General features: G+C 45.8%; 3 protein-coding genes across 5 annotated transcripts in view; 1 reads left to right on the top strand and 2 right to left on the bottom strand.

The window, feature by feature from the left end:
• The window catches only part of LOC115174408 (DNA polymerase zeta catalytic subunit), a gene marked incomplete at its 5' end in the record, with an annotated part of 49,299 nt that extends 38,450 nt beyond the window's left edge, over positions 1-10,849 (top strand). The window contains 10 exon segments of the mRNA XM_029732918.1: positions 5,148-5,392; positions 5,518-5,626; positions 5,764-5,970; positions 7,097-7,206; positions 7,280-7,394; positions 7,614-7,751; positions 7,929-8,119; positions 8,643-8,889; positions 9,389-9,589; positions 9,842-10,849. Of these exon segments, the coding sequence (XP_029588778.1) occupies positions 5,148-5,392; positions 5,518-5,626; positions 5,764-5,970; positions 7,097-7,206; positions 7,280-7,394; positions 7,614-7,751; positions 7,929-8,119; positions 8,643-8,889; positions 9,389-9,589; positions 9,842-9,982 (1,704 nt within the window).
• Positions 10,850-12,155: 1,306 nt separating this feature from the next.
• On the bottom strand, positions 12,156-17,280 carry LOC115174897 (sodium-dependent glucose transporter 1-like). Of its 3 annotated transcripts, none has more exons than XM_029733902.1 (5): positions 16,723-17,280; positions 15,233-15,401; positions 13,908-14,024; positions 12,683-13,794; positions 12,346-12,546 (listed from the first exon to the last, which is right to left on the bottom strand). In XM_029733902.1, the coding sequence occupies exons 1-5, from the start codon at positions 17,008-17,010 to the stop codon at positions 12,448-12,450; spliced, it is 1,785 nt and encodes a 594-aa protein (XP_029589762.1). In that variant the 5' UTR covers positions 17,011-17,280; the 3' UTR covers positions 12,346-12,447. The 3 variants fall into 3 exon arrangements, with proteins under 3 accessions (XP_029589761.1, XP_029589762.1, XP_029589763.1); XM_029733903.1 differs by having other exon boundaries at positions 12,346-12,525; XM_029733901.1 differs by having other exon boundaries at positions 12,156-13,794.
• A 1,540-nt stretch (positions 17,281-18,820) lies between these two features.
• LOC115174896 (monocarboxylate transporter 10) overlaps positions 18,821-23,882 on the bottom strand; it is a 62,270-nt gene continuing 57,208 nt past the window's right edge. The window contains exon 6 of the mRNA XM_029733900.1: positions 18,821-22,334. Coding sequence (XP_029589760.1) covers positions 22,102-22,334 — 233 coding nt within the window. The 3' untranslated portion in view covers positions 18,821-22,101. The remainder of the gene's footprint in view (positions 22,335-23,882) is intronic.

Below are 23,882 nucleotides of genomic sequence, written 5' to 3'. Positions count from 1 at the left end.
GGTGTCTGTCTGGCTCACCTCTACCTCCCCCTCTGTAGTAGACTAGAAGGTGTCTGTCTGGCTCACCTCTACCTCCCCCTCTGTAGTAGACTAGAAGGTATCTGTCTGGCTCACCTCTACCTCCCCCTCTGTAGTAGACTAGAAGGTATCTGTCTGGCTCACCTCTACCTCCCCCTCTGTAGTAGACTAGAAGGTATCTGTCTGGCTCACCTCTACCTCCCCCTCTGTAGTAGACTAGAAGGTATCTGTCTGGCTCACCTCTACCTCCCCCTCTGTAGTAGACTAGAAGGTATCTGTCTGGCTCACCTCTACCTCCCCCTCTGTAGTAGACTAGAAGGTATCTGTCTGGCTCACCTCTACCTCCCCCTCTGTAGTAGACTAGAAGGTATCTGTCTGGCTCACCTCTACATCCCCCTCTGTAGTAGACTAGAAGGTGTCTGTCTGGCTCACCTCTACCTCCCCCTCTGTAGTAGACTAGAAGGTATCTGTCTGGCTCACCTCTACCTCCCCCTCTGTAGTAGACTAGAAGGTATCTGTCTGGCTCACCTCTACCTCCCCCTCTGTAGTAGACTAGAAGGTATATGTCTGGCTCACCTCTACCTCCCCCTCTGTAGTAGACTAGAAGGTATCTGTCTGGCTCACCTCTACCTCCCCCTCTGTAGTAGACTAGAAGGTATCTGTCTGGCTCACCTCTACCTCCCCCTCTGTAGTAGACTAGAAGGTATCTGTCTGGCTCACCTCTACCTCCCCCTCTGTAGTAGACTAGAAGGTATCTGTCTGGCTCACCTCTACCTCCCCCTCTGTAGTAGACTAGAAGGTATCTGTCTGGCTCACCTCTACATCCCCCTCTGTAGTAGACTAGAAGGTGTCTGTCTGGCTCACCTCTACCTCCCCCTCTGTAGTAGACTAGAAGGTATCTGTCTGGCTCACCTCTACCTCCCCCTCTGTAGTAGACTAGAAGGTATCTGTCTGGCTCACCTCTACCTCCCCCTCTGTAGTAGACTAGAAGGTATATGTCTGGCTCACCTCTACCTCCCCCTCTGTAGTAGACTAGAAGGTATCTGTCTGGCTCACCTCTACCTCCCCCTCTGTAGTAGACTAGAAGGTATCTGTCTGGCTCACCTCTACCTCCCCCTCTGTAGTAGACTAGAAGGTATCTGTCTGGCTCACCTCTACATCCCCCTCTGTAGTAGACTAGAAGGTGTCTGTCTGTTTCTGGGATCTAGGAATTGGTGATTGTCCAGTGGATGGTCAGAAAAAGTACTTCATACCACAAATTAAAGGAAAGATGATCAAGGGGAACAAGGGAACTTTATATAAAGACTGAGCTAAACCAGATAGAGAGGAGTTGTCAGTGATCAGTCTACTGAGAAAGTCAGATGAGATGTCTCACTGTACTCTGCCCTCTCTCCCTGTCCTCTCTCTCCACCCTGCAGTACCGTCTCTCCCTGTCTCACTCTGCTCTCTCTCCTCCCTACTGTACCATGTGTCTCACTCTCCCTCTCTCCTCCCTGCTGTACCATGTGTCTCACTCTCCTCTCTCTCCTCCCTACTGTACCATGTGTCTCACTCTCCTCTCTCTCCTCCCTACTGTACCATGTGTCTCACTCTCCTCTCTCTCCTCCCTACTGTACCATGTGTCTCACTCTGCTCTCTCTCCTCTCTGCTGTACCATGTGTCTCACTCTCCCTCTCTCCTCCCTACTGTACCATGTGTCTCACTCTCCTCTCTCTCCTCCCTACTGTACCATGTCTCACTCTGCTCTCTCTCCTCCCTACTGTACCATGTGTCTCACTCTGCTCTCTCTCCTCCCTACTGTACCATGTGTCTCACTCTCCTCTCTCTCCTCCCTCATGTACCATGTGTCTCACTCTGCTCTCTCTCCTCCCTACTGTACCATGTGTCTCACTCTCCTCTCTCTCCTCCCTACTGTACCATGTGTCTCACTCTGCTCTCTCTCCTCTCTGCTGTACCATGTGTCTCACTCTCCCTCTCTCCTCCCTACTGTACCATGTGTCTCACTCTGCTCTCTCTCCTCCCTACTGTACCATGTGTCTCACTCTGCTCTCTCTCCTCCCTACTGTACCATGTGTCTCACTCTCCCTCTCTCCTCCCTGCTGTACCATGTGTCTCACTCTGCTCTCTCTCCTCCCTACTGTACCATGTGTCTCACTCTCCCTCTCTCCTCCCTGCTGTACCATGTGTCTCACTCTCCTCTCTCTCCTCCCTACTGTACCATGTGTCTCACTCTCCTCTCTCTCCTCTCTGCTGTACCATGTGTCTCACTCTCCCTCTCTCCTCCCTACTGTACCATGTGTCTCACTCTGCTCTCTCTCCTCCCTACTGTACCATGTGTCTCACTCTCCTTCTCTCCTCCCTACTGTACCATGTGTCTCACTCTGCTCTCTCTCCTCCCTACTGTACCATGTGTCTCACTCTCCCTCTCTCCTCCCTACTGTACCATGTCTCACTCTCCCTCTCTCCTCCCTACTGTACCATGTCTCACTCTCCCTCTCTCCTCCCTACTGTACCATGTGTCTCACTCTCCCTCTCTCCTCCCTACTGTACCATGTGTCTCACTCTCCCTCTCTCCTCCCTACTGTACCATGTGTCTCACTCTGCTCTCTCTCCTCCCTACTGTACCATGTGTCTCACTCTCCATCTCTCCTCCCTACTGTACCATGTGTCTCACTCTGCTCTCTCTCCTCCCTACTGTACCATGTGTCTCACTCTCCCTCTCTCCTCCCTACTGTACCATGTCTCACTCTGCTCTCTCTCCTCCCTACTGTACCATGTGTCTCACTCTCCCTCTCTCCTCCCTACTGTACCATGTGTCTCACTCTCCTCTCTCTCCTCCCTACTGTACCATGTGTCTCACTCTGCTCTCTCTCCTCTCTGCTGTACCATGTGTCTCACTCTCCCTCTCTCCTCCCTACTGTACCATGTGTCTCACTCTGCTCTCTCTCCTCCCTACTGTACCATGTGTCTCACTCTCCCTCTCTCCTCCCTACTGTACCATGTCTCACTCTGCTCTCTCTCCTCCCTGCTGTACCATGTGTCTCACTCTCCTCTCTCTCCTCCCTACTGTACCATGTGTCTCACTCTCCTCTCTCTCCTCCCTACTGTACCATGTGTCTCACTCTCCCTCTCTCCTCCCTACTGTACCATGTCTCACTCTGCTCTCTCTCCTCCCTGCTGTACCATGTGTCTCACTCTCCTCTCTCTCCTCCCTACTGTACCATGTGTCTCACTCTCCTCTCTCTCCTCCCTACTGTACCATGTCTCACTCTGCTCTCTCTCCTCTCTCCTCCCTACTGTACCATGTGTCTCACTCTGCTCTCTCTCCTCTCTGCTGTACCATGTGTCTCACTCTCCCTCTCTCCTCCCTACTGTACCATGTGTCTCACTCTGCTCTCTCTCCTCCCTACTGTACCATGTGTCTCACTCTCCCTCTCTCCTCCCTACTGTACCATGTCTCACTCTGCTCTCTCTCCTCCCTGCTGTACCATGTGTCTCACTCTCCTCTCTCTCCTCCCTACTGTACCATGTGTCTCACTCTCCTCTCTCTCCTCCCTACTGTACCATGTGTCTCACTCTCCCTCTCTCCTCCCTACTGTACCATGTCTCACTCTGCTCTCTCTCCTCCCTGCTGTACCATGTGTCTCACTCTCCTCTCTCTCCTCCCTACTGTACCATGTGTCTCACTCTCCTCTCTCTCCTCCCTACTGTACCATGTGTCTCACTCTCCTCTCTCTCCTCCCTACTGTACCATGTGTCTCACTCTGCTCTCTCTCCTCCCTACTGTACCATGTGTCTCACTCTGCTCTCTCTCCTCCCTACTGTACCATGTGTCTCACTCTGCTCTCTCTCCTCCCTGCTGTACCATGTGTCTCACTCTGCTCTCTCTCCTCTCTCCTCCCTACTGTACCATGTCTCACTCTGCTCTCTCTCCTCTCTCCTCCCTACTGTACCATGTGTCTCACTCTGCTCTCTCTCCTCCCTACTGTACCATGTGTCTCACTCTGCTCTCTCTCCTCTCTGCTGTACCATGTGTCTCACTCTCCCTCTCTCCTCCCTACTGTACCATGTGTCTCACTCTGCTCTCTCTCCTCCCTACTGTACCATGTCTCACTCTCCCTCTCTCCTCCCTACTGTACCATGTCTCACTCTGCTCTCTCTCCTCCCTGCTGTACCATGTCTCACTCTCCTCTCTCTCCTCCCTACTGTACCATGTGTCTCACTCTCCTCTCTCTCCTCCCTACTGTATCATGTGTCTCACTCTCCCTCTCTCCTCCCTACTGTACCATGTCTCACTCTGCTCTCTCTCCTCCCTGCTGTACCATGTGTCTCACTCTCCTCTCTCTCCTCCCTACTGTACCATGTGTCTCACTCTCCTCTCTCTCCTCCCTACTGTACCATGTATCACTCTGCTCTCTCTCCTCTCTCCTCCCTACTGTACCATGTGTCTCACTCTCCTCTCTCTCCTCCCTACTGTACCATGTGTCTCACTCTCCCTCTCTCCTCCCTACTGTACCATGTCTCACTCTGCTCTCTCTCCTCCCTGCTGTACCATGTGTCTCACTCTCCTCTCTCTCCTCCCTACTGTACCATGTGTCTCACTCTCCTCTCTCTCCTCCCTACTGTACCATGTGTCTCACTCTGCTCTCTCTCCTCCCTACTGTACCATGTGTCTCACTCTGCTCTCTCTCCTCCCTACTGTACCATGTGTCTCACTCTGCTCTCTCTCCTCCCTGCTGTACCATGTGTCTCACTCTGCTCTCTCTCCTCTCTCCTCCCTACTGTACCATGTGTCTCACTCTGCTCTCTCTCCTCCCTACTGTACCATGTCTCACTCTGCTCTCTCTCCTCCCTACTGTACCATGTGTCTCACTCTGCTCTCTCTCCTCCCTGCTGTACCATGTGTCTCACTCTGCTCTCTCTCCTCCCTACTGTACCATGTGTCTCACTCTCCCTCTCTCCTCCCTGCTCTACCATGTGTCTCACTCTGCTCTCTCTCCTCTCTGCTGTACCATGTGTCTCACTCTGCTCTCTCTCCTCTCTGCTGTACCATGTGTCTCACTCTGCTCTCTCTCCTCTCTCCTCCCTGCTGTACCATGTGTCTCACTCTCCCTCTCTCCTCCCTGCAGTACCGTGTGGAGTCCATGATGCTGCGTGTGGCCAAGCCCATGAACTACATCCCGGTGACGCCCAGCATGCAGCAGAGAGCCCAGCAGAGGGCGCCGCAGTGCATTCCGCTGGTCATGGAGCCCGAGTCGCGCTTCTACAGCAATTCTGTGGTGGTGCTGGACTTCCAGTCGCTCTACCCCTCCATCGTCATCGCCTACAACTACTGCTACTCTACCTGCCTGGGCCACGTGGACAGCATGGGGACGTAAGGGACAACGCCTAGATAGAGAGACACACCAAGCATGCATGCTTACACTGCACGCGTTCTTATCATTCTGATAGGTTGATGTGAGTCAAGGTACAGAGACCAACCACTGTGAGTTGTTTCAGGGCCGATGAGTTTAAGTTTGGCTGCACCTCCCTGCGGGTCCCCCCTGAGCTCCTCTACCAGCTCCGCAACGACATCACCGTCTCTCCCAACGGCATCGCCTTTGTCAAGGTACAACTAGTCCTCTGATACTGTCATGTGATTAACGTGCACTTTTTCTCCTGGAATCGGCGGATTTTGATCAAACAAACGGCAAACTATCATGGATCTTCTAAGACGAGCTGTGCGTGTGTGTCCTCTCCGTCCAGCCCACGGTGAGGAAGGGGGTTCTGCCCAGCATGTTGGAGGAGATCCTGAACACGCGGTTCATGGTGAAGCGCTCCATGAAGACCTACAAGCAGGACAAGGCCTTGATGAGGCTGCTGGACGCCAGGCAGCTGGGACTCAAGCTCATCGCCAACGTCACCTTCGGCTATACCGCCGCCAACTGCTCTGGACGCATGCCCAGCGTAGAGGTGAGGGCCTGGGGTTCACACACACTGTCACACTCACCAAAATCTGACTTAACTGTTTGTCTCCTGTTGTGATTTGTGTTTGTAACGTTTTGATCTGTGAAAATTATTTCCTCTTAAAAGGATAATATACACTGAGTGGTCAGTTTTTATTAGGTACACCCATCTAGTACCTATCTAGAGTCGGACGCCCCTTTGCCTCCAGAACAGCCTGAATTCTTTGGACAGAGACGTTGCTCAATTGGTATCAGGGACCTAACGTGTGCCCAGAAAGATTGTGCCCCACACCATTACACCACCTCCACCAGCCTGTACCGTTGACACCAGGCAGGATGGGGCCATGGACTCATGCTGCTTACGCCAAATCCTGACTCAGCCATTATTATGACGTAACAGGAACCAGGATTCGTCGGACCAGGCAATGTTTTTCCACTCCTCAATTGTCCACTGGAGCTGCTTCTTCTTGTTTTTAGCTGATAGGCGTGGAACCCGATGTGGTCGTCTGCTGCAACAGCCCATCCGTGACAAGGACCGACGAGTTGTGAGTTTCGAGATGCCGTTCTGCACACCATTGTTGTACTGCGCCGTTTTTTGCCTGTTTGTGGCCCGCCTGTTATCTTGCACCATTCTTGCCGTTCTCCTTCAACCTCTCATCAACGAGCCGTTTTCACCCACAGGACTGCCGCTGACTGGATGTTTATTGTTTATTGCACCGTTCTCTGTAAACCCCTAGACCGTGTCGTGCGTGAAAAGCCCAGGAGGCCAGACGTTTCTGAGAAACGCCTGGCACTGACGATCATACCACGCTCAAAGTCACTTAGGTAACTTGTTTTGCCCATTCTAACGTTCAATGGAACAGTAACTGAATGCCTCGATGCCTGCTTTATATAACAAGCCCCAGCCGCATGACTCACTGTCTATAGGGGCGAACCATTTTCGTGTACGGGGTGGTGTACCTAATAAACTGGCCCCAGTGTATACAATCTAAATCACTGTTACTAAAGTCAACGTGATAAAGTTTCTGTCTCATTTTCTTTTCCCTCCCATCACACGTTAGCTGGGTTTGTATTAACCTTAACCATGAGAAAAAAAGCGTTAAGCTACCTTTCCCCCTGTATGGTGTCGTTAGGTTGGTGACAGTATTGTCCACAAGGCCAGGGAGACCCTGGAGAGAGCCATCAAGCTGGTCAACGACACCAAGAAATGGGGAGCCCACGTAGTGTACGGTGACACAGACAGGTAAGAGATGAGATTTAGAGAATCAGATATCGTATTGGCTGGTTTTTCTGAACTCTCTGCTTGTCTCTTTCAGCATGTTTGTCCTGCTAAAGGGAGCAACTAAAGAGCAGGCCTTCAAGATCGGCAACGAGATCGCAGAGGCAGTGACTGCTACCAACCCTAAACCTGTCAAGCTGAAGTTTGAGAAGGTACAGTCTCTGCTCAGTATGAAGTGTCTAGACTGGCTGGCTGTGTCAGTCTATTTACAGTCTGTCTTATTCAATCAACAGCTCACATTTGCTACTATCAGTGTGAATTAGGTTGCGTTGACATTGTGTGTGTGTGTGTGTGGTATTTGTTTGAGTCTGTGCATTAATTACATAACCATTAGTTTAATCCTTTGTGTGTGTGTGTGTGTGTGATCCCAGGTGTACCTGCCGTGCGTGCTCCAGACAAAGAAGCGGTACGTGGGCTACATGTACGAGAGGCTGGACCAGAAGGACCCCGTGTTCCACGCCAAGGGGATTAAAACAGCGCGCCGAGACGGATGCCCTGCTGTTTCCAAGGTAACCGGCAACATTAGACTATTTCTGCCTGCTCTCTCACTCTGTCTTCACCCTTCACAGTCACGCCAGTTGTATATTAGCAGCCCGTGCTCAGACTAATACACAGATAGGATTTATTTTTAAAACCTGGTCGATGTATACAATATAGACTGGTGTGGGACCTCCCTGTCTCCCTAGATTTTGGAGCGTTCCATCAAGCTGCTGTTTGAGACGCGGGACATCAGCCAGGTGAAGCAGTTTGTGCAGCATCAGTGTGGGAAGGTGCTGGAGGCCAAGGCCAGCATGCAGGACCTGACCTTCGCTAAGGAGTACAGGGGCAGGCGCTCCTACCGGCCGGGGACCTGCGTCCCTGCTCTGGAGCTCACCAGGTACACCAACAACACGCCGCCCGAGGGGGGGGGGGGGGGGGTCCTACTGTTTATGACATGATACTGTCTGAATTACTGGAACAATAGCATCATTGAGAAATATTGTGTGGGCATGTGGGCCGACGTGTGTGTGTGTGTGTGACCTCCCTCTCGTCTGCCTGCTTGCTCTTTGTGAAGCAACTTACTGATTTCCCAGAATGCCCATTGTCTGCCTGCACTACAACCGGCCTAGCTCAGTGTACTGTACCTGAGACAGTTGCTTAGCAACCCAGCTGGGTGTTAAAATGTGATTTCAGATGGTTTAAGAGGGGAATATTCAGTGTGATTCATGAAGATTAGCTATGACAATTTATTACAGTCATTTATCTTGCAGCGGTACAAAACAAGGAATCAAATGCATAATTCGTAGATTTTCCCTTTTGAAGAAAATTATATAAATGTGATAATTTTAAAATCTGAATACTGCATGTGTGGTCCTACACCACAATATGGATATAACTGTACATATCTGGGGTGCCCCCAGGCATATGATGGCCTATGACCGGCGCCTGGAGCCGCGGGCGGGCGAGAGGGTGCCCTACGTGATCGTGTACGGGACGCCCGGCGTGCCCCTCATCCAGCTGGTGCGGCGGCCCCTGGAGGTGCTGCAGGACCCGAGTCTGCGCCTCAACGCCACCTACTACATCACCAAGCAGATCCTGCCCCCGCTGCAGCGCATCTTCCAGCTCATCGGCGTGGACGTGCTCAGCTGGTACCAGGAGATCCCCAGGGTGAGGCTATGAAAGAGTGGTGGGCCATCTGCTCTAAAAGTTACTTACTGGGATTCATTAAACTGATTCAACGATTGATCTATTGATGTTTGTTGACACACACACACAGACTACTGAAGCAGACATAATGATTTTGAAAGCTTTGTCCAGACTGTAGTGCAGACGGACAACAAAAGAAAAAAGGGCTACATGTCACAAATCAAATGAGACTCATCCAATGACATTGTGCCCAAGTCATTTAGAGGCACTGCCTTTTTGAGATGCCAACGATGCCATCTAGTGGTGAATTGTGTATAGGACATGCTCATTACATACTGTTGTCTTGGTAGCCTGCTTCAGACTAAAGCGCCAAGGGACATAACTCTTAGAGGATAAAACAGTGTTTGCCCTGTCAAATAGTGAATGACAGTCTTGATGATAATAACTACATTTATGTGCTTGATGACCACTTTCCTATTATAGTCCAGCCCATGGCTCGAAACATGTCCTCTCTGTTCAGGTCCAGAAGGCATCGTGCTCCACGGTGGCTGAGAGGAAGGGGACCATCTCCCAGTACTTCACCACGCTGCACTGTCCTGTGTGTGATGAGCTCACCCAGCTAGGTGTGTGTACCAGCTGCCGGGGCGAGCCCCAACGCGTGGCCATCACTCTCTACCAGGACATGCGGCTGTGGGAGAGCCAGCAGGACCAGCTGCTACAGGTTAGAGGTCGGGGCGCAGGACATCATTGGGAAGCTACCACAGGCTGCAGATATGTTAAAGCTCATTCTAGTTTTTCTAAAAAGATATTTAGAGTAGAGCGAGAGAGCTAAGCTTAGAATTGTATTTTTAACACTGATGTAATATTACAGGGATAGGTCACTGGTTGGTGAAGATCTGTAGATAGAACAAGCTTTAACGATTCATTAGTGTTTAAACTCCATTAACCAGCCTCCTGTTTTCCATTGGTCCAGATCTGTAGGAACTGTAGCGGCAGTGCGGAGCGGCAGGTTCCGTGTGTGTCTCTGGACTGTCCTGTTCTCTACAAGCTGTCCCGGGTCAACAGACAGCTCTCCAAGGTGCCCTACCTCCGACAGCTCCTGGAGCAGTTCTGATTCTGAACACGTTCTGGACCGCTGTTCTGGTGCTAAACCAACGCTGTCTCATCCAGTTCAGTGTTTCCTTGTCTTTTCCTTTAAATGGTGCTTTGATTCGTTCTCACTCGCTCAGTCTTCATTAGCTGCTATTGGTTGGTTGTGCGTGAAGCTGATGTTTTTTCCTCAGATGGTCTCGTCTGTATCATAACGATGGCATTGACTCTGATCGAAGAGGACCGTACCCTTTTATCCTGTACTCACTGTAGCAATTTGTAAATGCAAGACTAAGTCTGAACGGTATTCCTAAGGAGCTCCCGACGATGCGAAGATTGACTAAAGAAACCACTGTTTAACTTCATTTCCCTTTTTCTATCAAAAACCATTTTATAAATAGTTATTGTACAGTGCCCATCTGAATTCTCTCTGTGCATCAGCATTAAAAAAGGAAAGCTCTAATCACAGTGGACAAATCAACGAGCTAGTTTTTATCCATTCTGTTTGTGTGCCATGGAAATACGTTTTTTTTTTTGCCTCGATTGCATTTATGTCCATTTTGGCAAAGCATTATCCTGAGACACTGATGCCTATCAAAAGGATGGGGATTATTCATTTCAGTTTTTACTTCTGGGACTGTTGCAATACTGTATTTTGATAATTTATGGCAAGAGTATGTTTTTTTTTTAATGCTTTCTCCATGTTAAAACAGCATATTTCATCTAACCATGTCAAGATGGATTCTATTGTTTCCCAAAACAACTATACACAGGATCTGTGGATTTGTATAAATGTAAAAAGAAAAATGAAGGAAATGTTATTGTTGTTTTCCTGTTTTTAATGGACATTGCTGTGGGTGCAGGTTGGTTTAATAAAACTCATGTATTAGTATTTGTATTTTGTCATGGTTTTGATTTTCATTGTTTTAATAGAATAATTCAGAGATTGATCAAGTTATTAGCACAAAGATCACACATCTGAATGAAAAACTACAACTGATCACTGCACAACACTTCTAAATGGTTTTCTAAAAGATTTTTTTTTTTTTTTACAAAAAAGTGCAGAAAATAACTTGACTCAAAGGTCTGACAAAAACATAATCAGGCCACATTGGTGGCTAACATCCCCATCTTTAACTGCTGATAATTCACATATTACTAAATATGAATGACAAAGAAAATTACATCTAAAGGGACCTATTTTCAGTGTTACATTGGTGATTCTTCCGTATTCCTTCTTTTATCATTCATTACCAGCAACCGTTGTAAGAGGCCTAAACGTTTCCCCCGAAACACGTAGTAGACATAAGCTGTGGGGTAAGTCACATTGCACTGTAAATCCATAGTGTCAAACATTTTGGGCTCTATTCAATCTGTATCGCAGGAAGTTCAGCGTTAAGTCGTGATTGAAATTTAAAGGCAATGTTCCCGCGTTAGCGAAGGCTGCATTCACGGTAAACGCTGCATATGTCGGCACAATCGGAAATGACCTTTACATTTCTATTGCGCAATCTGTAAAGCTTCAGCGATCCAGATTAAATAGAGCCCTTACATGTGAGTGTTAACAAGCTAAAGAAGCACATGACAAACAACCAGACAAGTTTCTCTCGAGAGGAAGACGGGGCTCTTCTATAATACTAATATATAAAATACTTCTTGTAATGTCTTTACAGCACTCATGGTGCATTTCACACCCAGACTAGAGCCCCTAGGCGTGATTCATTCCGATTGCACTTCGTGACTGCCATTAAAAAGGTAATTTCCGATTTAGCTGACATATGCAGCATTTACTGTGAATGCGGTCTCCGCGAACGAGGGAACAATGCCTTTAAAAGGACCATTGTGGACAAAGCGCAATTGGATTGAATCCTAGCCTTGCCGCTGATCGGATTGAATCCCAGGTTTAGGGCTCTTCAATTTGTATCGCTGAAGCGTTAGATTTACATTTCTAGTGCGCAATCCGTAACGCTTCAGCAATACAAATTGAAGAGCACATGAGGTGGCAGCGTAGCCTAGTGGTTAGAGCGTTGGACTAGTAACTGAAAGGTTGCAAGATCGAATCCCCGAGCTGACAAGGTACAAATCTGTCGTTCTGCCCCTGAACAAGGCAGTTAACCCACTGTTCCCCGGTAGGCCGTCATTGTAAATAAAAATGTGTTCTTAACTGACTTGCCAAGTTAAATAAAGGTTCAATAAAATAAGCATGTAAGGGCTCTATTTAATCTGGATCGCTGAAGCTTTACAGATTGCGCAATAGAAATGTAAAAGTAATTTTGGATTGAGCTGACTTATGCAGCGTTTACCGTGAATGTATTCTCTGCTAATGCGTGAACATTGCCTTTAAATTTCATTCACGCTGAATTTCCGCGATATGGTTTGAATAAAGCCCCTAGTCCCTCTTTTCCCGGTCCAGGGAAAGCAGCATTTTCCGTCCGGGTGAGTCCTCCAGCAGAGGGGGAGAGTCTGAAAAAGAGGTCCCAACTGTGGGCTCTAGGGACTGGGCAGTAGAGGGGACAGATGTGGCACTGATGTCGCCTGATGTCCCCGTAACATCAGGTGGTGGGAGCCCTTTGTTAGGAGAGGACAACGCTTTATTAGGAGATAAAGAGAGCGCTTTATTAGGAGATAAAGAGAGCGCTTTATTAGGAGATAAAGAGAGCGCTTTACTATGAGATAATGCTTTATTCGGAGAGTTTATAAGGCTGGTGTCATCCATCTCGATTACCTCAAAGTCGGCGTCATTCCACTGGTCTGCCTCGTCATCCTCCTGCTGCTCCTCTTCCTCGTCATTGGCTCCTGAGTCCAACAGGCCTTGGCGGTACTCACTGTCGTCGGGCTCCTTGCGGCCCCTGATGCGGGGTGTCCTGCTGGGGCCGCTGGGGGACGAGGCCAGCCAGAACATGAAGGGGAAGAGGATGGAGGTGATTGTGGCGGTGGCCAGGGTCAGGTACATCAACAGGGGGTGACCATGGATCCTCCCCAGCAGGAAGCCCATCAGAGCGGGCAGGACCATCTCCCCCAGGGCCGCCCCCACCACGAAAACCGCCGCCGAGCGCCCTGTCACTGTGGTGTACTGCTCCACCCAGGAGATCCCACTGGGGAAAGTGGTCGACATGGAGGCACCATAGACACCAGTGCAGATCCACAGGGCCACCCTGTTACTGCTGAAGAGGGTGAGGAACAGGGAGGACAGGGTGCAGCCCACCAGGCTCAGTAGGATCATGGTGCCTGGGTGCATGCAGGACACAAAGAAGATGGCCAGGCCCCGGCCGGCAGCGAACGTCCCCCAGAACAGGGAGTTGAGCCCTGCTGCCTGGGCCTCGTCCATATGGATATAATCCTTAGCATATGTGAAGATAAAGGAGCCGTACGCCACCTCGGCCCCCACATACCAGAAGAAGAAGACAAAGAGCATGGCGATGAGTGCGTTGTGATGCTTGGACACCAGGTGCTTCCCTGAGGGGGTCTGGGCCCTGCCCTGAGCGGGCCTGTGGCGGGCGTAGAGGATGAAGAAGAGGAGGGAGATTAACAGGATGAAACCACTGATCACAATGTAGGCCCACATGGACTTGAGGGTGCTGCTACTGAGGACATAGCGTCCGGGTATAAAAGAGGGCGGTGTTTGGGGCACATTGTCTGTGACAGCCGGGGAGGTTGATGTTGCCGGCGGGGCTGCCATGCTGCCATTCATAGCCACATCCCGGTCCAAGTCTGTTCCAAAGAGCAGCTTGGCGATGATGGGCGAGACGAAGGCCCCCGCGGCGAAGCTGAAGTGCAAGGCCTGCAAGTGCGAGCCAGCCTGATCTCCCCATGTCTGCAAGATCAGGACATTACCACCTGCCAGAGAGGACAGCAAACGGCATCAGAGGCATTCACTAAGGACCATGTCTTGTACTGTGCAGTAAGTAGGTACCTATTTATTATATTAAAGATAGATTGTCTGTTCCTACCTGTATCTAGAAAGCCCATAGAAACTCCAATACTGGACATCAGAGCAGTGAGGAGAAGGGCCGTCTTACAGAAAGGGATTGCAAACATCCCAAACGCTGTGACCAACATGGAAAGGCCTGTGATGAAAATACAGTGTTATAGAGTGCACCATGCACTGTGGAAAGAGGTAATGACCCACAAAAAAAACAACCTACAGCATTCTTTGATAAACATAGGTGATGCAGTAAGGCAGTAAGGCTTTGTGCATACTGTGTAGGCTAATATATTTGGAACAAAAATAAAACGCAACATGCAACAATTTCAATGATTTTGCTGAGTTACAGTTCATATAAGGAAATCAGTCAATTGAAATAAATGTAAAAGGTCCTAATTTATGGATTTCTCATGACTGGGCACGTGGTCTGCGGTTGAGGCCGGTTGGACGTACTGCCAAGTTCTTTCTAATTACATTGGAGGCGGCTTATGGTAGCGAAATGAACATTCAATTCTCTGGAAACAGCTCTATTGGTCATTTCTGCAGTCAGGCTGCCAACTCCACACTCCCTCGAGACATCTGTGGCATTGTGTTGTGTGACAACTGCACATTTTAGAGTGGCATTGTATTGTACCCAGGACAATGTGCACCAATCTGGCGTGGTCTGCATGTGTAACCACGTCAGCCCTGAGTATTTCTGTCTGTAATAAAGCCCTTTTGTGGGGAAAACAAACATTCTGATTGGCCGACCCATGGCTGCACCACTGCCCAATCATGTGAAATCCATAGATTAGGGCCTAATGAATTTATTTCAATTGACTGATTTCCGTTTATGAACTGTAACTCAGTAAAATCTTTGAAATTGTTGAATGCTGCATTTATATTTTTGTTCAGTATAGCTTCTTGATATGCCACACCTGTCAGGTGGATGGATTGTCTTGGCAAATAAGAAATGCTCACTAACAGGGATGTAAACAAATTTCTGCACAGAATTTAAGAGAAATAAGTGTATATGGAAAATTTCTGGGATCTTTTATTTCAGCTCATGAAACATGGAACCAACAATATATATGTTGCGTTTATATTTTTGTTCAGTATTATAATAATAATAATAAATGCCACTAAGCAGATGCTTTTATCCAAAGTGACTTACAATAATGCATGCATACATTTTTCATATGGGTGGCCCTGGCGAAGCAACAATCGCGGCATTGTAAGCACCATGCCCTACCAACTGAGCCATACGAGACCACAAACCTTAGAGCTGAAATATAATAGGAGTTTTTTTTGCCAACGGACATCATTTATTTGTGGTTTGAGTTGATGTATATTTTAATTTGTTAGACATACCCAGCAGAAGAAGGCTGTTCATGCAGTCAAAGAGAATCCCGGACAACACAGAGCCGCCTATATAGCCCATCGAGCGGCCTACGAAGATGTAGGAGATGTTGCTGATGTCCTGGTTGACGTTGATGGCCAGGTCTTGAAACGTGGGGCCTAAAACAGAGATACTCATCCCCTGGAAGACAGAAATAATAAAAAAACACTTTCTAGTATTATCAAGTATAAGTAAGATACAGCCCTGCCCCTTGTGCAGTTCTTAGGCAAACATTGGTAGCATCTAGGGCCCCATCATTTTCTAGGATACATGTATTTTGAACTTTGTGTAAAAATGTTGTTTTCATGTCCCTTTCTAAGAAGACAGTTATTCAGAATTGTACATTTGGACAGGTGCCAGGAAGTAAAAGTTCTGAAGTTGAAGAGCCAGTTTGACCAACTAGCTCTGTCTTATGTCAGAATGAAATGTTTATCCATGTTTATCAAACGTCAAATTTCGAAGTGTTCAAGGTCAAGCGTAAGCATTAACTCTGCATTTTTAAGGTTAGTGTTAAGTATAGGTATTAACAACGAAATCCTAAGGTTAGGCATTAACTCAGAATGGTTAAGGTTGGGGATAGGCTTTAAACTAAAATCTCTAAAACAACTTTATCGCTGTATTCGAACATGCAATCTTTGGCCCCAGAGTTTAGGCACTAACTCCGAATTGTTAAGGCAAGGGTTAAGGTTTGGCATAGGCTTAAAAGCCTTGAGACATCTGTCGCTGTGGTCGAACATGCAACCTTTGGCACTATAATCATATGCTTACGCCCATCAACGTTCAATGCCCTAGCAAATCCGAAACCTACTTGAACATAACAGCACTCACTGTTGCCCATGGTGGCGGGTTTTAACGTCCTCAGACATGGATGAACTTCGAATACTGATTTATATCACGGGTGACCTGGCTGGTTTTACAGCCATGAAATGCAAATTCTGCTCATTCAGGATCTAGGCCTAACAACGCTCATTTTACCTCCACTGAAACAACCACAATCACAGAAATAATTAACTCAATGAATGCAAATTGGAAAGGCCAAACCTTATTGAATGGGAATAAATACATTGACTTTGTAAAACTCAAGTACAATAAGATGAAGCTTTAAACATTTAAAGACAACCTGCGATTTAATGATAGCGAAGAGATGGGGATAGGGAAACATAATCCTAACAACAATTTCCATTTTAACCAAAATATGCAATAAACCAGGGGAGTATTCATTCGGTTGCAAAACGTTTCTTAAACGGAAGCAAACGGAACAAAACCGGGAGGGACCTACCGGTACCTGCATTTGTCCAACAGAAACTCTCGTTTTGCTCTGTTTGGTTCTTAAACGGTAAACGGTTACCGTAATGAATAGACCCTGGTAGAAATATAGTAGCTCATTTCAGGGCCTTGATGTTGACAAAATTGTCAAATTCAGTCCCTTCTATTTCCCTACTAGCCTAACAAGCACTCTTACCAGTCCGAGGAATGATGCACAGAGCGCCAAGGTGATGATCCAGCCGCTGCAGCCTCCAGAACCGCTGGCGCTACTAACTTCACCGATGATTTCAACCTCACCATCAAACCCCGAATTCGAACTCTCCTGCCTCCCTTTCATTACACTCTTCACCCCTCGCCTTGTGTCTTTCCTCTTGTCAAACAGAGTATGTTCCTCTTGCTCATCGTTATTATCCTCCTCCTCCATCCTTGCGAAACGAACATGCTTCGTTTTCACAACAGGATCTCTGGCGGCCGAGACAGACATGGTCGAGCTGTCAAATGATGGCTGCGCTGTATCCTGCTGGTTGGAAAGCTTGCGCCAGTGCGTTTGGTAAACAAACTGTGCGCACTGACCGTTCCTTCAACGACACTTGCTGATAGATTTTCGAGTCATTCATTCATTCATTGCATGGAGAACGTTGGCTGGATGGTAAAAGCCGTGGTTTCTTATGTCAAGTGTATGACATTAATATGGAGATCAGCGTACAGGAAGTACTATGTACATATGATTTAAATGAATTCACGAATACAGCGACATCTAGCCGTCATACTAGAAATGTTAGATGTTTTCTTTATCATTATACATATTTGTGCTTCTGTGCTTTACATGCACGACTACAAAAAAAATAATTATACTTGTAAAAATGTCTACATTAGAAAAAAATGCTATAAATTAAAGGGTGGTCCAATATTGACATTGGATTACAGCACACAATACAATCACCCTTTGCTTTATACACTGAGTGTATAAAACATTAGGAACACCTGCTCTTTCCATGACATTGACTGACCAGGTAAATTATATGATCCCTTACTGTGTGTTACCTGTTAAATCCACTTCAAAATCGTGTAGATGAAGGGGACGAGACAGGTTAAAGAAGGATTTTTAATCCTTGAGACATGGATTGAATACGTGTGCCATTTAGATGATGAATGGGCAAGACAAAATATTTAATCAAATCAAACTTCATTTGTCACATGCTCAGAATACAAAAGGACATCCAACCTTACGATGAAATGCTTACTTACAAGCCCTTAACCAACAGTGCAGCTCAAGAAAGATTTAAGAAAATATTTACCAAATAAACTAAAGTAAATCATAATAAAAAGTAACACAATAAAATACCATAAAGTGCCTTTGAACAGGGTATGGTGGTGCCTTTGAACAGGGTATGGTGGTGGTGCCTTTGAACAGGGTGTGATGGTGGTGCCTTTGAACAGGGTATGGTGGTGGTGCCTTTGAACAGGGTATGGTGGTGGTGCCTTTGAACAGGGTATGGTGGTGGTGCCTTTGAACAGGGTATGGTGGTGGTGCCTTTGAACAGGGTATGGTGGTGGTGCCTTTGAACAGGGTATGGTGGTGGTGCCTTTGAACAGGGTATGGTGGTGGTGCCTTTGAACAGGGTATGGTGGTGGTGCCTTTGAACAGGGTATGGTGGTGGTGCCTTTGAACAGGGTATGGTAGTGGTGCCTTTGAACAGGGTATGGTGGTGGTGCCTTTGAACAGGGTATGGTGTGGTGCCTTTGAACAGGGTATGGTGTGGTGCCTTTGAACAGGGTATGGTGGTGGTGCCTTTGAACAGGGTATGGTGGTGGTGCCTTTGAACAGGGTATGGTGGTGGTGCCTTTGAACAGGGTATGGTAGTGGATGCCAGGCGCACCGGCTTGTGTCAAGAACTGCAACACTGCTGGGTTTCCCGGTGTGTATCAAGAAAAGGTCCACCACCCAAAGGACATCCAGCCAACTTGACACAGCTGTGGGAAGCATTGTAGTCAACGTGGGCCAGCATCGATCGATGTGTAACGCTGTCGACACCTTGTAGAGTCCATGCCCCAACGAATTTAGGCTGTTCTGAGGGGAAAAGGGGGTGCAACTCAATATTAGGAAGGTGTTAATCATTTAGAAAGTAGGAACCTGAAGAATGGTGTGTGTGTAGAAGCATAAATAAACTAGGCCCTATACAGAGATGTTGAAACACTCAAATTGTGTGTGTGACCTATAATCATTTTACCATGATGCAACTGAAGAGTGATGAATGAGAAACTCAAGAAAACAATTATCAACGAGTCATTACTTTGTTAAAAATATGTATTTAAAATGTGTTTATTACATATCACACAATCATGCAATTAAAAAAAACAATATATGAAGACTTTATGAAAAGCAATAACATGCTGAAATGACTAAATAAAGCTATGGGGGATTTGGATGATCAGCAATACACCATGAGTACATAAAGAAATATGTGTGAACCAGGAAATGACAGAAAACATGGGGTGAAAGTGGCAAAGTATATATTCTTTGTGACACAGTATCCATTACAGAATTCTACTTGCATTATTAGGCATCAGTATACACTCAATTACTCCTGTGTACAGCAAGAGTTGCAATAAAATCTATATATAACCTACATACAGTATGTAAGTAGAAACATATTACACCATTTCAAACAATATGCTGTTGAATTTGGTCTTTAGCCACTTAACAAAAATAGAACATGCATAGACTCATCTTTACATTCTCGAAATACTGGGACATTCCCACACAGTGACACACTTCTTTGGATGGCAAGGAATTCATTCAGTATGAGAATCAATAATTATACTAAAACAATTAGTATGGTTTATGGCAAAGGGGTATATCAGTAAACCTCGGAGGTACGATTTCAGGAATATCCATTACTTGAGAAATTACCTGAGGCTTTCATTGGTGAATTGTGCAACTGTGTGTCTATGATGTAAAAAAATATTAAATTACCATAAACGTAAAAAATAAAACGAATTATATATAATTAGAAATACCCTATTAGAAAGGTATTCTCTGGTTAGAAAAACAAAACATCTCCAACATTCCTTGTAACAAGGGTATTATTTCACTTTGAAATTAACAGCAAAACATTTAAATGTGGAAATGAAAATCTTTAAAAAAAGAGCTAATTCCAAAAGCAAGATTGAAGTTCAAGATAGCAACTTTTCTTCACAGAATTAGAGATTTATTAGCATTTCCCAGGTCACAAAATTCCACTGAAGTACTGTACTTCTCAGACACAAACACTGTTCTGTGGTACAGATAGGCAGCAACACACCCTTTCTGAGGAAACAATGACGTCTAGGAAGCTGAAATACTCTTTTACACGGTCTCTCTCCTTATGTTTGGATAATAAATAAGGACAGTGGCGTGGAAGGGAAACGTTGCCCGTTTTGTAATCATTTGAACCTCCATCCTGTCAGGACAAAATACCAGACATTTGCATGACATCGGAGGTAGATTGTGTCACAAGTCTTGCCTTGGAGAAACCAATGACCCACAAAGCTGGATAGTATGGATTTTGATAAATTATGACTTTTCTGCGTGCTTAGTGGTCAAGGGATTGTCGAGTCAAAATCCTTCACTGTAAAAGTTGTGGGTTCTCCAAGGGCAATCTTTATAATTATCAATGATTGTTGAATTGCAGGAGGGTGATTTTAAATGCAGGAGGGTGATAAAATGTTTGAAAAGCCTAATGAACTATCCTGAGGGTGGTGCTTTGGTAAACAGAGTTGGCCGTAGACAAACCAGCCATTATCTTTTCTTTACATTTCAAGGCCACACGCAGAAGAATCAATACAAAATAAAATGGTGGACCATTTGGCCTTCAATATATCAAATAACGAGAAAGGCCAACACCCATCAATTATGGCATGACATCAGCCACTAAACAAATTCTAGAAAAAAATAAATACAAATATGAAAAATATGATCGTGAAAACAAATGCTTTTTCTAATAAAAGGTTAACAAACTGAGCAGAGTTACACTGAGTCAAGTTAACCATTGACTACTGGTCACATTTGTCAATGACTAATGGTGCTCGCATCTCAAGTTACATTTGAAATATGATGGAGCGAGTGAGCCTACTACAATTAGAAGATATGCTGAAAGTAGAACATTGGTTTACTATATGTGCGGGATAAAATACTCGTCAACTTCAACAATAAAAATGAATTGATAATATGAATGAATGAATCCACGTTTCATGTAAATGACTCCCTACAAATCAACATTGACATTCATCCTTCACTCACGTTGCATAGTCAGACAAGCAGACGTTTCGTTTTAGGATCCTGTTTTGTGCTGGCTATAAACTATGTATACTGAAATGACAAATGGTGGTTCTGATGTAGAAACACTGAAAAGGATTTTTAGGCACTTTGTACGCCGGGCAAAATAAGCTAAACTGTATCAGAGATCATAACGACTGAATACAGCCTCAGGTAAAGTCAGACCTATTTCAGGTCCAGACTACTGCAGCCTTGAGATGACGACGATGACAGTTCATATCTCATGGGTGGGACGCTTTAATTGTGCTTTAAGCTGCTCCCTTGAGGTGCCCAAGCACCTTTAAAACTAAGACAATGTTAAACCCTACAACCACTAGACACAACCCACCTCCCCACCCATTAAGGAATACAGTACTTCTTTGAAGTGACATTGTACACTCAGGTCATACTTCAAAAATATAACTCACTAATTCCCCACACATTCACAATCTTGCCATGTTTTAAGAGAGTATAAAAAACCCCACAAATAAACAGAAAAAAGGTTGATTTAAGGTTGACAGTATTTTTCCTGGTTAAATCTACTCACCAGTATACTTTTTGTATCTTTGTTATACTGTAGTCAAGACAAGCAACACCAACTTACTTATACTACTTAAGAGATGATTGGGGTCATTTGACAAACAATAGATACTGTTTCTTTGACCATATATGGTCAATTATATCATCAGTGTTGATTGGAAATATATTTTTAAAAACAAATCCAATAAATCTAGTTTGTGTTTGTTTATCTTATCAAAATTCTGCAAAGCCTAAAATCTATATTCAAGCTTGTATTGGACATTTCTACTCAATGAAAAGAATGATCCTCAATGCCCTTAAAGAATGCACATTGAAAACGGGAGAATTTGCTAGCGAGACTGGCCACCGCTATTCTTATGTAAATAAGTGCTTGCAGCCTTCAAAAAGCACCCAAGTAATGCGCGTGTTCCCTTGTAAGAAATATAAAATGTGAGATTTCTCCATTTTAACCTTTAAGTTAATTCAACAGCTGGAAGATTGATGGAACAATCTGATGCATAGCTCTTCAAGATCACATTCAATGTATTATTACTTCAGAATTTTCCACACATTCTCCGGCAAAAGCAGCCATTAAAATATTGTTTACACATACACCACAGGTCAATACATATTTCGTCTATACTTGTATCATTAAAAAATATATAATCAGCAGTTCCAAGTGTGTGTGTGCCTGAAAGTGAGTATGAACTCTATGTCTGGACGCATCTCTGTGTTTTGAGTGTGTTTTGGATGACAGACTTAGATGACAGATTTGGGGTCTGCGGTCTTCGCTGCTAGTGCATCTCCCTGACCCCCACTGTTCCTCTTGAACTCCAGAATTTGGGTGACATCCTTGGCCGCCTCTTGCTCTCTCCTGATACGTCTAGCCTCCACCCAGGGGATCAGACACAGCACGGCCCCACCAACGATGGGAGGGATACCAGCCAAATAGAAGGCCACGTCGTAGTTCCCCAGCCTGTCCCTGAGGAACCCTGGAGGGAGAGAGAGGGAGAGAGGGAGAGAGGGAGAGAGGGAGAGATAGAGAGAGAGAGAAATCAACATCTGGGAGTCGCTCATCATGACTATTGTAGTGTCCTAAAAACTGGCCTCAACAAAACGAGGTACAATGTTCAGCAGCACCCCTGAACCCCACAGGTCAGCTATAGTATGCCCCCAGTCCTGAGGGCATAACCCTGTAACGTCAAACCACAGTGAACACCTTATTTGGTCCTCTCAGATATAAAACAAAGGCAGGCTTATCTGTGCTGGGACTGAGTGATACTAAGTAGTGTGTCCAAACCCACTCTTGTAATACAAACATTGCTGATTATTACTGTCCAGTGAAGACAGTGGATTAGGGTCAGAGCCAATAAGCCCCCTCTGTTCGTCGCCCCTTGTGGTCGTTTCCCGTCCCCGGGCAGTTGCATGACTTCCTGACTTTCCCTTAGTTTCCTTCTCTCTCTCCCTGGAATGCCAGTCTATTTGTGAGAAAAACAGATGCTCTGTCTGTAGTACAGTGTAACCAGGTTGCACATGACTCATGAGGATATGAATGACATCAAGTTAGAAAGAGCTTAACATGAATGGACGTCTGCACTCAACATTCCAGTGGTGGAATTTACATACATTTCCCACAGGGTATATCATTTCTTACACCTGTATCATTTCCCACAGGGTATATCATTTCTTACACATGTATCATTTCCCACAGGGTATATCATTTCTTACACCTGTATCATTTCCCACAGGGTATATCATTTCTTACACCTGTATCATTTCCCACAGGGTATATCATTTCTTACACCTGTATCATTTCCCACAGGGTATATCATTTCTTACACCTGTATCATTTCCCACAGGGTATATCATTTCTTACACCTGTATCATTTCCCACAGGGTATATCATTTCTTACACATGTATCACATTCATGACATAATGTCTCTACTCATATCAACTTTGTAGAACGTGTGAAGTTGCCATGTTTTGAATAGATGTATTTATGTACCTCTATGTTTGTTGGAGTATGAATGTAACCCCTTACTTTCACAGTTCCACAGATAAACACCAAGTGGCAGCAGTTTATAGAAAAACAACTCCTATCAAACTCATACTCCAGGGAGAAATGCATCAACGTTTTACATCATCAAGCTAAATGTTAATATCTTTCAAACCATCAAACAGCACAAACTAACTGTGTAGCTGTATAATTGATCTTGCAGCAACAGAATGTCCTATTGTCCCCAGCAGAATGTCCTATTGTCCCCAGCAGAATGTCCTATTGTCCCCAGCAGAATGTCCCCAGCAGAATGTCCTATTGTCCCCAGCAGAATGTCCCCAGCAGAATGTCCTATTGTCCCCAGCAGAATGTCCTATTGTCCCCAGCAGAATGTCCTATTGTCCCCAGCAGAATGTCCCCAGCAGAATGTCCTATTGTCCCCAGCAGAATGTCCCCAGCAGAATGTTCCCAGCAGAATGTCCTATTGTCCCCAGCAGAATGTCCCCAGCCGAATGTCCTATTGTCCCCAGCAGAATGTCCCCA

Source organism: Salmo trutta, chromosome 35 (genome assembly GCF_901001165.1).
Source record: "Salmo trutta chromosome 35, fSalTru1.1, whole genome shotgun sequence".
NCBI classification, from domain to species: Eukaryota; Metazoa; Chordata; class Actinopteri; order Salmoniformes; family Salmonidae; genus Salmo; species Salmo trutta.
Note: the sequence above shows the minus strand (reverse complement) of the source record. Positions and strands in the feature narration are given on the sequence as shown.

Coding starts and splice junctions, on each gene's coding strand:
- LOC115174897 (XM_029733901.1), bottom strand. CDS start 17,010: ATGTCTGTCTCGGCCGCCAGAGATCCTGTTGTGAAAACGAAGCATGTT. Junction 14,025..15,232: donor GAACAGCCTTCTTCTGCTGG/GTATGTCTAACA, acceptor TTTTCATCACAG/GCCTTTCCATGTTGGTCACA. Junction 13,795..13,907: donor TATGGGCTTTCTAGATACAG/GTAGGAACAGAC, acceptor CCTCTCTGGCAG/GTGGTAATGTCCTGATCTTG.